The sequence below is a fragment of the Triticum dicoccoides genome, unplaced genomic scaffold (assembly GCF_002162155.2).
Source record: "Triticum dicoccoides isolate Atlit2015 ecotype Zavitan unplaced genomic scaffold, WEW_v2.0 scaffold62184, whole genome shotgun sequence".
NCBI lineage: Eukaryota > Viridiplantae > Streptophyta > Magnoliopsida > Poales > Poaceae > Triticum > Triticum dicoccoides.
The window spans coordinates 1-13111 of record NW_021286892.1 but is presented as its reverse complement, the minus strand read 5'-3'; the positions used below and the strand labels follow the sequence as shown (position 1 = coordinate 13111).

Sequence of the window (13111 nt, the reverse complement as noted above, 5' to 3'; positions counted from 1 at the left end):
TTTTTCTAGTATTTTTTGTGAATTTACTATTCGCATGGGTGCGTGCGCACCCATGTTCACCTTTGTATTTTCGTTTTACTTGGGACTAGGCACTCTGAGCCTATAAACTTGCATTTCCTGTGTTTACTTTGCATTTTCAGTTTTCACACCACAGTGCATTTATTCAACTCGTATTTGGGTTCTTTTTTTTTTGGCGAGGGGACTCGTATTTGGATTTATGGTGGCTGGTGGCCATGTTCTCCAAAAAATGGAGGGCTAAATGATCTCGTATTTGTATTTATGAAGTAACTGTTTTAGGAACACTACTACGGTAAAGAAAAGAAAAGAAAATTACCAAATTCAGATCCAATGAAACCATTTTCTGTTTTACGGAAAACAGAGATCTCCTTTATTTCTTTTCCACAATAAGAAACCATTGCAGATCCGATGTAACCATTGTAGCTTTAGCCTTGAGAACATTTTCAGTTTGACTATTGCCTCCATGCTATTTTGCAATTTACCTGTTTGATTTGATAACTTGATACTACAGTCTACAATTTTGCCATCAAGACTGTTGAAATAACTGTGACTCTGCCAAACTTGTGTGTTGCTACATGACCTTGTTTTCTCAAATCTCATTGAAGTTTTGGTATATATATATTGCATTTCAGATTAATGCACTTGATTCAGCTGTATTTGCTCAATATCACATCCATGTTAATATTTTATTCCTCAATAACTAGAACGCTGAAGACAATGACTACCCTGATGGAGTAGCACCTTCATTGGAGTTTCTAGTAACATCAACTGACATCACCAGATCTGGTGCATCGTCAACTTTACTCATTTTCAACAATGAGAAGGGCTTCTCTCCATCCAATATTCAGTCTATTTGTGGTGTGGGCAAATCAACGAAAAAAGGAAACAGGGACAAGGGGTACATTGGAGAGAAAGGTGAACCTTTGCAGCTCATGAATCCTTTTGTGTTAATTTGGCCAATTTTAAGCATTTTACCTTTTAATGTTAGAACTTCAATTTTGTTAGCGCGTCACCGGTTGGAACTTTCCCTGTCAAACGTTATGATAGCTGCTATATATCAAATGACATATAAGATGGGCAGAATTCTATTTAGCACTTAATTTAGTGCTTAATTAGAATGGTGATGGAGCAAATATTCTCATAATGTATATGTATTTTGCAAAACAAATTGGGTGCAGCATGCACAGTATTGCTTGAGATGATTTGTGGTGCAAGATATCATGCGTTCATTTCCTGACACTCAGAAACAGAGATGTGTGCATGTTTTGAAATATTAGTGTAAGAAAATAGTACTGACTACAAAATATTACCACTGGCCTTTTAAGATCCATTGTATCTAGAGTAAGACTCATTATTTATCATATATATTACTGCATCAAATCTTCTTGATGTTAAGTTGTCACTTCTGTATTTCACTATTGTCTCAAAAGTGTGTGGATCTATTTCTTTCTTAGCCTTGCTAGGTAAAGTTTAGTTTCTGGTAGGCTCCTAAAATTCTTCCTTTTCATGGCAAATTCATGCACATGGCACATCAACTTTATTAACAATTTTTTTCCCCTCCTGTTGTATGTTTCTGATTGAAAAACATTACCCTTCATCAATAGCTTACTGAAGCAGATCCATCAAATACAAACTTGGTATAAATAAAATTAAGCATGGGTCACTTTACTTTTGTTTTTAAGGCATGCTGGGCAATTGTTTCCATTCGTAGCAAGATACGATGTGCAAAAGATACATAGGCCCATATAACAGTTTTAGCCATTTCATTTGAAGAGTTAGTCTGTGGTTATGTACATGCTTAACGTATATGTTCCACTTATATTGAAACTCACAATTTGTAATATCAATGTCTCTTTTTATGTAGGTATTGGATTCAAAAGTGTGTTCCTGATATCAAGCCAGCCCCATATATTCAGTAATGGGTATCAAATCAAGTTTAATGAGATGCCATGTCCAGAATGCAATATTGGATACATTGTCCCGGAGTGGGTTGAATCCAGGCCTAGCCTTTCAGATATCAAACAGACATATGGGTCTACCAGAGACCTTCCAACAACCTGTATCGTCCTGCCTTTGAAGGATGAGAAGGTCACTGCGGTGAAGCAGCAGCTGTCAAGCTTGCATCCAGAAATGCTACTGTTTCTGTCAAAGATCAGGCGGCTTTCTGTCCGTGAAGATAACGGCAACGCTAGAGGCAGCACTGTTAGTGAGATTGCAATATCGAGTGAGAAGAACTTTGAAGTGAGGAAGAACATGCACGCGGAGTCTTACACGGTCTTTTTATCTGCTCAAGAGAATGAGAGTGAAGCAGAGTGCGGGTACCATATGTGGAGGCAGAGGTTCCCTGTCAAAGCAGAGAACAGGGTGGACAAGCGTACTGAAATCGATGAGTGGGTCATCACCCTAGCCTTCCCTCTTAAGGAGCGACTATCTCGTGGGAAGCAGCTATCCCCTGGCGTATATGCTTTCCTTCCCACGGAGATGGTAACGAACTTCCCCTTCATCATTCAGGCTGACTTCCTCCTTGCATCGTCAAGAGAGGCGATACTATTCGATAGTCCATGGAACAAGGGAATTCTGGAGTGTATCCCAACTGCTTTCATGAATGCCTTTGTAGCACTTGTTAAGTCTAGAGCAGATGCACCAGCAATGACTATTCCGTCGATGTTCCATTACCTGCCAGTCAGTCCTTCGCTGATCCCTTTACTTGAGCCTGTTAGGTCTGGCATCAAAGAGAAGGTTCTCGTCGAGGATATAGTTCCATGTGAGTCTCACACTCCACAGAAGATGTTTTGCAAGCCTTGCGAGGTTGCGCGGCTCAAACCTGCATTTTGGGATATCCTTGTCAAGGCGAGAGAATCTGGAGTGGACCTTAAGAACCTGTCAACCCATGGAACCTACATTCTCAGCTCTCATTTTGACAAGAGTGCATACAGCAGTGTTCTTACATTTCTGGATGTCAAAAGCGTGAGCCATGAATGGTATGCAAAATGCATGGAGGGGTCTAATCTTGTCAGCAATGTAGATGAACAGCTTTATCTGGAACTTTTATCCTTTGTCGCAGACAATTGGCAAAACTTCTCCAGTACAAACCTGAATGCAATGCCTCTGCTGAAGTATGTTGACAGGAACAGAGGTGTCTCTCTCTGGAGCATATCTAGAGCTAGTCAGTGGAGTGATAGACTGTGTATTGCATCTGATGTGAAGCGGATGTCATGGCTTATCAGTTGGAACTAGGAGTTTCCATCTTCTAACCGGCTCTTTGTGCCTCCCAATACACAGACTGCTCTACAAGGTTTTTCGCAGAAGACAAAAGTGACAGATTGGCTTCGAAGTTATGCAAAAGTGGAGATTGTATCTGTATACAGTTACGGAAATATTGTGGTCAAGTCCTTGAACTGTGATAGAAGGCCTGTCATCGCCTTTTCTCACTTCGTGTATCATTCATCCAATAAGAATTACATGGAGAGCTGTCAGTTAGAAGACCTATGTCCTAACATGCCGGTAATTGACAACTATGGCAATGTGGTCACGGAAAGGCAAAGCGTTTTGGTTCCTGCAAAGGGTAGCAAATGGGTTGGACTGATGAACTCAAACCCATGGAGGAATGAGAAATACATTGAACTGTCAGCAGATTACAAGTCAGCAGGTCATTTCGCCGGGAACTACACACCTGAAGACCAGATCTTGGATTTTCTCAAGACAAAGATACATGCCTCGGATGTTCCGTTCATACACCCTCCAAATGCAAGTTTCCCTACAGTCTCATCGCCTCTGACTGTGGACAATGCAGTCTTGCTACTGCAATGGATACGAAATTTGAAGTCAAAAGGTGTACACTTACCAGCTAGTTTCTTGGATGGTGTGAAAAAAGGAAGTTGGCTGAAGACATCAGTTGGATACAAGCCCCCGGCTGAATCATTTATGTCCAGTTCTGAGTGGGGTAATCTCTTGCAAAATGGGTCTTCCTGTGTTGATATACCAATGATCGATCAACAGTTCTATCAATACAAAATGCATGCATACAAGGACGAACTTGAGGTGGTCGGGGTAAGATTTAAATTTGGGGATGCATCAACTTACATCGGCACACAGCTCATGTCGATGGCTGCAAGCAATATGTTGACCAGACAGCATGTATATGAGCTGCTTCGGCTGATTCGGTTTCTTCAACAGAAGGTTCTGTCACCAAGTGAACTAGTCAACAGCGTGAAAGATGGACGATGGATGAAGAGTATTCTGGGCTACATGTCTCCTTCTTGCTGTATCATATATGATTCAGACTGGGCAGTTGCATCTTGTATCAGTACCCAGCCATTCCTTGATGTTGGATTCTATGGCGAGTCCATCCTTGACTACAAGCAAGAGCTGAAGTTGCTTGGTGTTCAAGTTGGGTTTGAAAACAGTGAAAAGACTTACAAGCTTATAATTGATAATTTCAAGTTCAGTTCTTCATCTATCACTTCTGATGCTACTGCACTAATCCTCAAGTGCATCCGGTATGCTAGCCCATGTGACGATTTCTTGAGGAAGCTCAGAGATTTGAAATGGTTGAAGACCAATGTGGGATTCCGTGCTCCTAGTGAATCTTTTCTTCTAGATCCAGAATGGGAGTGCCTGGTAAAGGTGTTCGACGGAGTTCCTGTAGTTGATTCTGGATTTTATGGCAGTAAGATAAGCCCGTACAAAGAAGAGTTGAAGAAGACAGGGTTGATCACAGGATTTGACCAGGCATCGAAGGCTATAGCAAACATTTTCAAGCAGATGGTAGAGAAGTCATCGCTTACAAAGGCGAATGTCCTGGCTGTGCTAGCATGTTATCGGCAGCTGAGAACACACAACCCAAATCCTGTTGATCTTTTCAACTCCATGCGGAATGAGAAATGGCTGTGCACATCACTGGGATTTAGGTCACCTTCGGATGCAATCTTATTTGATGAAAGTTGGCAGTCTCTGCCACCCATTGCAAAATTACCTTTCATCAATGATGGTGACTCTAATGGTGGTTTAGGCAAAGAGATACATGGTTACAAGGCTGAGCTGAAAGAACTAGGTGTTACAACAGAAGTGAAAGCCCATGGTGCTAGGTTTGTCATCAATGGTCTCAAGATTCCTGCAGACACTGCAGATATTTCTGCAGCCACCGTGTCGTCGTTTCTTGGGTCTGTTAAGAGCTGCTTGGCCTGTATGGCAACATTGCCCAAGGAATTTATGAAGGAAATCACTAGCTGCAAGTGGTTGAAGACAACACTTGGATACCAATCTCCTGATGGATGCATACTCTTTGATCCCAAGCAGTCTTCCATCTGCATAACAGATGGCCCTTTCATTGATGAATCTTTCTATGGTTCAGAGATCGCCTCATTCAAGGATGCACTGGCGGCAATCGGAGTAACTGTGGGTCTTAGATGTGGGCATGGCCTTGTTGCTCAGCATCTGAGGAGCCACAAAGAAACTGCTACCATTTCCAGGATCTACTTGTACCTCAAGGAGTGCAGCTGGGTGCCTGAGGGTAGTGATTGGATCTGGATACCAAATGAAAAAGGAGGTGGAGAATGGGTGAGCCCGCTAAGCTGTGTTCTTCATGATCAGAACAACCTCTTCAGCCAGCAGCTGCATGTCCTAGACAGATACTATGATGACAGGAAGCTGCTGGACTTCTTCTCATCAGTTTTCAGCGTGAGGCATGGCCCTGGTGCCGAAGACCATTGCAAGCTCTGGAGCGCATGGGAGAGTTCTGGCGGTGAGATATCCGTAACCAATTGCTCTGCTTTCTGGCAGTTCATTGCAAGGAACTGGAGCAAGAGCATGAAGAAGCTTATCTCTGGTTGTGTCAAGGTCCCGGTTTGCACTGATGGGAAGATCATTTTGTCGCCGAAGGAGGACGCGTTCATTCCCGACGATCTGCTACTCAAGGATCTGTTCGACAGTCTTCCTCGACAATCCATTTTCATATGGTATCCTCCTTCGGTCTCTCGGGCAAGGCTTAACAATATATATGGCAGCATTGGTGTTCAGGCAGTATCCAAAGCCGCCCAGAAGAGCGATTCTTTTGTCACCTTGGGCCAGGATGGCGGTTGCAAAACAGTTGCTGGCCAGCGTGAGGTGATCAGTGCCGGTCTACTCCAGATAGTCCTTGCTTTCCTTGCTGATCCGGCTCTTGACATTGCTTCCAAAGAGCGGCACACCATAGTCTCTCTCCTGCTGAATGTGAGCATCCTGGAGACCACGAAGCCGATCACGGTGGGGTACCGCATGAAGCTGTCCTCTGGAGAAGTTGTGGACGTGGGGGCCAGCCGGATGATCAGGTGGGAGAGGGAGAGCTCGAAGCTGTATGTTCAACAAAGCAATGGTGCTGGTGCTGCAGCTGGTTACAAAGAGAAGATCGAGTTCGCGATGAACTTTGCTGAAGAGATATCCCAAGGTCTGCTGTTTGAGACGCCAGACCGCATCCCTTTGCTTGCTGAACTCGTGAAGGTCGGCAGCCTGGTGGACTTCCAGGACGATGCTGTCAAGTACCTGCTGAAGTCAAAGAATCTGCAGCTGTTCCCTGAAGACGAGGCGTTCCTGAATGTTGTATCACTAGGTCTGTCCCTCCCTGACAAACTCAGAGAGTTCATCTCACTATAGCACGTCTGAATTTTACCCTAGTAATGATGCCGCTGTATACAACTCTAATCTTCTTCTTTTTTCGAAAAAAGACTCCCCGGCCTCTGCATCAAAAAGATGCATACGGCCAACTTATGTAAATAAGCAAAATGGTTCAACAAAAGTCTTACAGTCTGAACGAAAGGAAATCTTGTTTTTTCGAAAAAGGGACTCCCCGGTCTCTGTATCAAAAAGATGCATACGGCCAACTTATATAAATAAGCAAAATGGTTCAACAAAAGTCTTACAGTCTGAACGAAAGGAAAAAAAGCTCACAGAGAGCAAAACAAAGTAAGCATATACGAGGGCACAACCGGCTCGCAAAAAAAAGATAGGAAAACTAATTGCCTATCCAAATCGGTTGCATGACCGCAATCCAAACCGGTTGAAAATAGCCCGAGCTACCATCTCCCACCGGATAGATCCAGTAACCAAATGCTCCCTGGCATCCGTCGAAGTGAGTAGCGACCACGTACGGACCAACTCAGTGGCTCGGAAGATAACCTGCAAAACATGCATATTTGTTGTTCTGTTAAAAACCAAATCATTTTTGCAGTTCCAAACTACCCATAATAAAGCACATACTCCTACACGAATGTGTCTCGCTGTTTCGGGATCTATCCCGTTAAGCCACGTCCCAAATAACATGCTAACAGAATTCGGAGGAGTAATGTTAAACGCTATGTGAACCGACCGCCATAATTTTTTTGCTAACGGAGTCAAGAAAGAGGTGTTTGATGGATTCATCCATATTGCAAAAACTACATCTTGTAGGTCCTGTCCAGTTGTGTTTTGCCAGGTTGTCCTTAGTTAAAATGACTTGTTTATGCACAAACCATATAAACACTTTAATTTTCAAAGGAACGTTGACTTTCCAAACATGTTTGGAACTAAGAATAGAGTTAGAATTGATAACATCCATATACATGGATTTAACCGAAAACTCTCCATTCCTAGTAAGCTTCCAGCGCAACTGATCGGGCTGTTGAGACAGCTGAACCTCCATCAGTCTACTCACAAGATGGATCCAGGTTTCCCAACGGCTTCCGGCAAGCGTGCTCCTGAAGTGAATATTGAGGGGGATGGACTGAAGCACTGATGCAACGGATTTGTCTCGTCGTTTTACAATGCGATACAGGGACGAATATTGAAGCGCTAGGGGTGATTCCCCTAGCCAAGTATCCTCCCAGAATCTCGTGGTGGTACCATTTCCTAATATATACTTTGTCCTATTTAAAAACCGATTTAACTCTCATCAGTCCTTTCCGGAAAGGCGAATCCGTTGGCCTCGCTGTTATCTGGGACAAAGTTTTGGAGTGAAGGTACTTACTACAGAAAATCTGCGCCCATGTGGCCTCCATTTCAACAGATAACTTATACAATCACTTACTGAGAAGGCATCTGTTCTTCACTTCAAGATTCTCAATGCCAAGACCCCCTTGGTCTTTTGGTCTACAAATAATGTCCCATTTAGCTAGCTTGTATTTTCGCTTTAGTTCATCACTCTGCCAGAAGAATCAGGATCGATAGAAGTCCAGCCTTTTCCTAACTCCAACTGGAACCTCAAAAAAAGACAAGAGAAACATAGGCATACTCGTGAGAACCGAATTAATAAGGATTAATCGGCCTCCGTATGACATGAGCTTGCCCTTCCAGCAGCTCAGTTTCTTCTTAAATCGATCCTCAATGCACTTCCATTCTCTGTTTGTTAGCTTACGATGGTGAATTGGTATACCTACATATGTAAAAGATAAAGCCCCCAATTCACACTCAAACAATTGCCTATAAGCCTCTTGTTCCTCATTGGCTCTTCCAAAACAAAACAATTCGCTTTTATGAAAGTTAATCTTTAACCCGGTCAATTGTTCAAATAAGCATAACACCAGCTTCATGTTTCTCGCTTTTGCCAAGTCATGCTCCATAAAGATGATAGTATCATCGGCGTACTGTAGGATAGACACACCTCCATCAACTAGATGAGGCACCAGGCCACCTACCTGACCAGCCTCCTTAGTCCTTTCTATTAGAATTGCCAACATATCGACTACAATGTTGAACAAAATAGGAGACATCGGATCACCTTGTCTCAGGCCCTTATGTGTCTGAAAATAATGACCTATGTCATCATTCACTTTAATTCCAACACTCCCTTTTTGCGTGAAAGATTCTATCTGATGTCGCCAGGCTTGATCAGAACCTTTCATACGCAAGGCCTGTTGAAGAAAGGGCCATTTGACTTTATCGTACGCTTTATTGAAATCCACCTTGAAAACAACTCCATCTAGTTTTTTCGTGTGAATTTCGTGAAGCGTTTCATGAAGGACCACAACCCCTTCTAGGATGTTTCTGTCTGGCATGAAAGCAGTTTGGGAATGCTGCACCACAGAATGCGCAATTTGCGTGAGCCTATTAGTCCTACCTTGGTGAAAATCTTGAAACTAACGTTAAAAAGACAGATCGGCCTGAACTGCTCAATTCTCACGGCCTCTGTTTTCTTAGGAAGCAGAGTTATCGTTCCAAAATTCAGGTGAAACAACTGAAGCTGTCCAGAGAATAAATCATGGAACATCGGTATCAAATCCCCCATAATAATATGCCAGCACTTTTTTATAAAACTCGACCAGAAATCCATCCCACCCTAGAGCCTTATTATTTTTCATCTGTGGAATGGCTTCAAACACCTCTTTCTTCGAAAATGGGGCAGTCAAAATATCATTCTCATCTGCAGCAAGTTGAGGAACATCTTCAATCCTAGACTCATCCAGGGATACACAATCATCCTCCGGAGGCCCAAACAACTGCTTGTAGTATTCGATTATGTATAATTTCAGGTTTTCCTGTCCTAAAATCATCCCTTCGTCTTGCTCAAGCTAAAAGATTCTTTTTTTCTGTGCTCGCCATTAACGATCATGTGAAAGAATTGAGTGTCCGCGTTCGCCTGGACAACTTTGCGAACCTTAGCTCGCAATGCCCACTTCAATTCCTCTTCACGGAGAAGTTTTTTCAATCTCATCTCCGCATCAATTTTAGCATGAAGCTCCGTGGTCTCTAGAATTGTGAACTCGGCTTTTAAATCTAGGGACTGAATAAGTGTAAGGAGCCTTTCCTTTTCAGCCTTATAAACCCCACTAAGATGTTTAGTCCACTCACGTAAGAAGCTTCTCAAGTGCCTAATCTTATTCTGCCATCGCTCAACGGAGGTCCGACCTCCTGCATCTTTAGCCCATTCCCTGGCTATCAAATTCAAAAAGCCTTCTCTTTCGAACCACGCCAACTCGAAAGAGAAAGTATTTTTGTTCCCCATATGTGTTGCCTCACCAGAGTCAACTAGTAGGGGGATGTGGTCAGAGATTCCGCGCGATAACGCTTGGATTGTTACCAGGGGAAATTTTTGCTCACATTCTACGCTCGCTAGGACTCGATCCAGTTTGTCAAACGTCGGGTTTAGCAAGGTATTAGCCCAAGTAAATTTTCTAACCGAAAGCTCTATCTCTCTCAGATCCAAGCTTTCAATGATGGTATTGAACATAAACGACCACCTGCCGTCAAAGTTATCATTGTTCTTATCCTCTCTCCTTCTAATAATGTTAAAGTCACCCCCGACCAAGATTGGAAGCTGCTCAGAGCCGCAGATTCAGACAAGATCTGCCAAAAACTCTGGTTTGAGCTCGGGCTGCGCGGCACCATATACCGCCACCAATGCCCAATTAAACCCATCGGCCTTTGATCTGACCCGAAACTTAACTGGACAATAGGTGGCAGCAAGAAATGCTAGGTGTCTTCGGATTTCGGATGCTCCGTCGCGATTAAATGGTAAGGGCAATTTTTTTTGATTCTTTTGGGCTTGGGCATGTAGGATGTATTCATATGCTGCAATGGAGCCTGACAATTGTCAATTTTTCGTTGATACAGGCTGTTGATGGCCGCAGTGGCAGGGAGCCTTGGTGGTGCCGCGTATCCGGAGCATTTTCATGAACGCAACTAAGTGCTTCATTACTACCGTCTCAGAGTCAGAGATAATTTTTGCTTTCAGTTCAGCACTAAATAAACCGATGTTTTGCTTTCAGTTTTGCACTAAATAAACCTTCGTCTTCTATATTAGCAGAAGGTCACGCAGCAACCGAGGATCCTCTTGCAGCTCCACCTTCTTCTGAACATGACCAACAGAAGAATTCATCATCGAAGCAAAACAAAACTGATGTATGCAAAACAGATTTAAGTTTCTATAGATTAAATTCATCAATGCTCCCGTTTACTCATACAGTATGCTGATTGTTTTCCAGCCATTGAATGAGATAATAAGTTCAGATGGCAAGAAAACACGGGCAGCCAATATAATATGCCGCAGAAGAATTGTTCCCTGCAAAAACAACTGAAGAGGAGGAAGCTGTTGTTCAAGACAACTAGACTACATTTCAGACAATTTGTTACCCGATAGTCATGAAAGTTGCTTTTTGTCCTGTAAATATGAACCGTCTTGTGGGCATGTGTGCATGTTCGTTAAACTAGGTAGCCTATATTTGTGTGCTTCTTTAGAAAAAATATGTTGTTCAAGTGGCAGTGGTGTCCTTTTGGTTAAATCGTTGTAGATGTGAACCGAGTCATCGGCATGTTTCCATGTCCGTTAAACTAAGTAGTTTAAGTTTGTGTGCCCTTTGAACCAATATGCTCTTCGGATTGCAGTGGTGCCCTTTTGCTTAAATCAGAACTAGCTGCTTCTGTTGTTTGGCCACCATCTTTCCCTATTCTGTTTAGCAGGCTATGTTTTCTCCTTGGCAAAACATTTCATTCTTCCACCGATGAAACAGACTAGACCATTGTATTTCTGCAATCCTTCAAACTTTTGCCATCCATGCTAACTTATTGTTTCTATCTCTATGATGAATCAAGTCATCTGCTGCAGTGCATTTAGCTGTGGCCTAAAAGGACATGGTTTACGAGCACCAGCAGAATAACCTGCAATTTAGCCAACAATGGGCTCGCCCAGGCCTCCCGTCGGGCGCGGCGTGCGGACTGGAATTGGACGAACTCCAGGAGGCAGAAGTATGTTCAAAGAATTAGAGTTTGACACATACTTGTCTACTCGCATTCAACACTACACCAAGTGAATTTCTAAGTAAGCCCATAGCACAACAAAGTAGATTATCTAAACAGCCAATCAATCGTGTTAGGAGGTAATGTAAACTGCAAAACAAACACCTTTGTGGAATCTATCTTTTTCATGTTTAATTAATGTAGTGATTCAAGGACATGATGAGAGAAGTGAAGTTTGCAGGATAACATAGCACAGAGTTGTAACTAATTAGAATAAACTACACCATCATCATCATATTAAAATAGAATAAATCCCCTTTTGGGCACGAAGCAACTACTGCTTGTAACCATGAAATCACATCGGGCCAATCATATAATTGCATGATAGGTATTAATGATCCAGGGATTCATTGAAGAACCAGTAACACAATAGTACTAATGACCAAAAGAGGAACCAGTTATACTATTTTAATTTCTATATATACTGTCATGCTTGTGCAACATTATTCAGAATTACCTTTTTCGAGTAGCTTGAAGATTTCACTTGGGAAGAATATGTAACCAAAGGCTTCAGAGTCTTGCTCCTCATGTCAAGAGCAAGCATCCACGACTGTTCGTCCCTGTGGTCAACCTTGGCCATGATGTAAACAACATCATCGTCATGCAAGCTGAGAGCAGGATGCCCTGCGTGGAGTCTACTCAAGATTGGACTCTCAATTGCAGCCTCGACACGAGGAAGCAACCCAGAGTGGCTGTCGTCCACCGCAATTTGTGATGCCTTGAGCTCATGGCTGATCTGCCACTTCTTATGGGGCTCCAGCCATCTTGCTATGGCGGCGCGCCAGTCCTGCGGAGTGTAGGTGACGCCATTGTCTGATCCAGGCACGGGATGAGCCCACACCTCCATGTATCTGATGCAGGCATCCGAGCCGACAGCAACATCCCTATCATAGCCTGCAATTCTCTTCTTCTTGGGCGGCGCCAGCACAGGGAACCGTATGAAACGAAGGACTTGATCATCACCATCTAGCAGATCACAGATAAGGATGCCTTCACATGGTCGACCCAGCAGATCGAGGCCGGGAGGGCGAAGGACTTGGTCGGGATGCCAAAGTCACATTCCTGAGGCGACTCGGCATGCATCAGACGAGTGCTCCAGGTCCACGACCCGTGGTTGAACTCCAACAGGTCGATGGCGTAGTGCCCCCGGGCCAAGGTCTTGTGGAGAACGGCGACAAAGAGCCTGTCTTGGCCCGGGCAGCGCAGAAGGCCGATAGAACCGTCGGTGAGCGGGATGACCATGCTGAAGCGGGGGTTCGCGTCGTAGAGGAAGTAGTCGTTCTCTTGGCCGACGGGGACGCGGAGGAGGGCGAGGTTGCCGTGGGTGCGGAGGAGGCGGGGGAGACGGTCG

The 13111-nt window shown here is 43.6% G+C and overlaps 2 protein-coding genes across 3 annotated transcripts; one reads left to right on the top strand and one right to left on the bottom strand.

Moving 5' to 3' along the window:
- Nucleotides 1–726: 726 nt before the first annotated feature.
- LOC119347270 lies at nucleotides 727–3277 on the top strand. The gene is made up of 2 exons (XM_037616115.1): nucleotides 727–933; nucleotides 1883–3277. The coding sequence occupies exon 2, from the start codon at nucleotides 1963–1965 to the stop codon at nucleotides 3253–3255; it is 1293 nt and encodes a 430-aa protein (XP_037472012.1). The 5' UTR covers nucleotides 727–933; nucleotides 1883–1962; the 3' UTR covers nucleotides 3256–3277.
- Nucleotides 3278–10516: 7239 nt separating this feature from the next.
- Nucleotides 10517–13100, bottom strand: LOC119347271. 2 transcript variants are annotated; one of them, XM_037616116.1, is made up of 2 exons: nucleotides 12218–13100; nucleotides 10517–10816 (listed from the first exon to the last, which is right to left on the bottom strand). In XM_037616116.1, the coding sequence occupies exons 1-2, from the start codon at nucleotides 12605–12607 to the stop codon at nucleotides 10760–10762; spliced, it is 447 nt and encodes a 148-aa protein (XP_037472013.1). In that variant the 5' UTR covers nucleotides 12608–13100; the 3' UTR covers nucleotides 10517–10759. The 2 variants fall into 2 exon arrangements, with proteins under 2 accessions (XP_037472013.1, XP_037472014.1); XM_037616117.1 differs by having other exon boundaries at nucleotides 10517–10813.
- Between the last annotated feature and the right edge of the window lie 11 nt (nucleotides 13101–13111).

Excerpts from the sequence above, each read along its gene's own strand:
- LOC119347270 (XM_037616115.1), top strand. The coding sequence starts at position 1,963 with ATGCCATGTCCAGAATGCAATATTGGATACATTGTCCCGGAGTGGGTT.
- LOC119347271 (XM_037616116.1), bottom strand. The coding sequence starts at position 12,607 with ATGGAGGTGTGGGCTCATCCCGTGCCTGGATCAGACAATGGCGTCACC. Across the intron at positions 10,817-12,217 it reads CTTCAAGCTACTCGAAAAAG|AAGAAGGTGGAGCTGCAAGA; the intron begins GTAATTCTGAAT and ends GGTCATGTTCAG.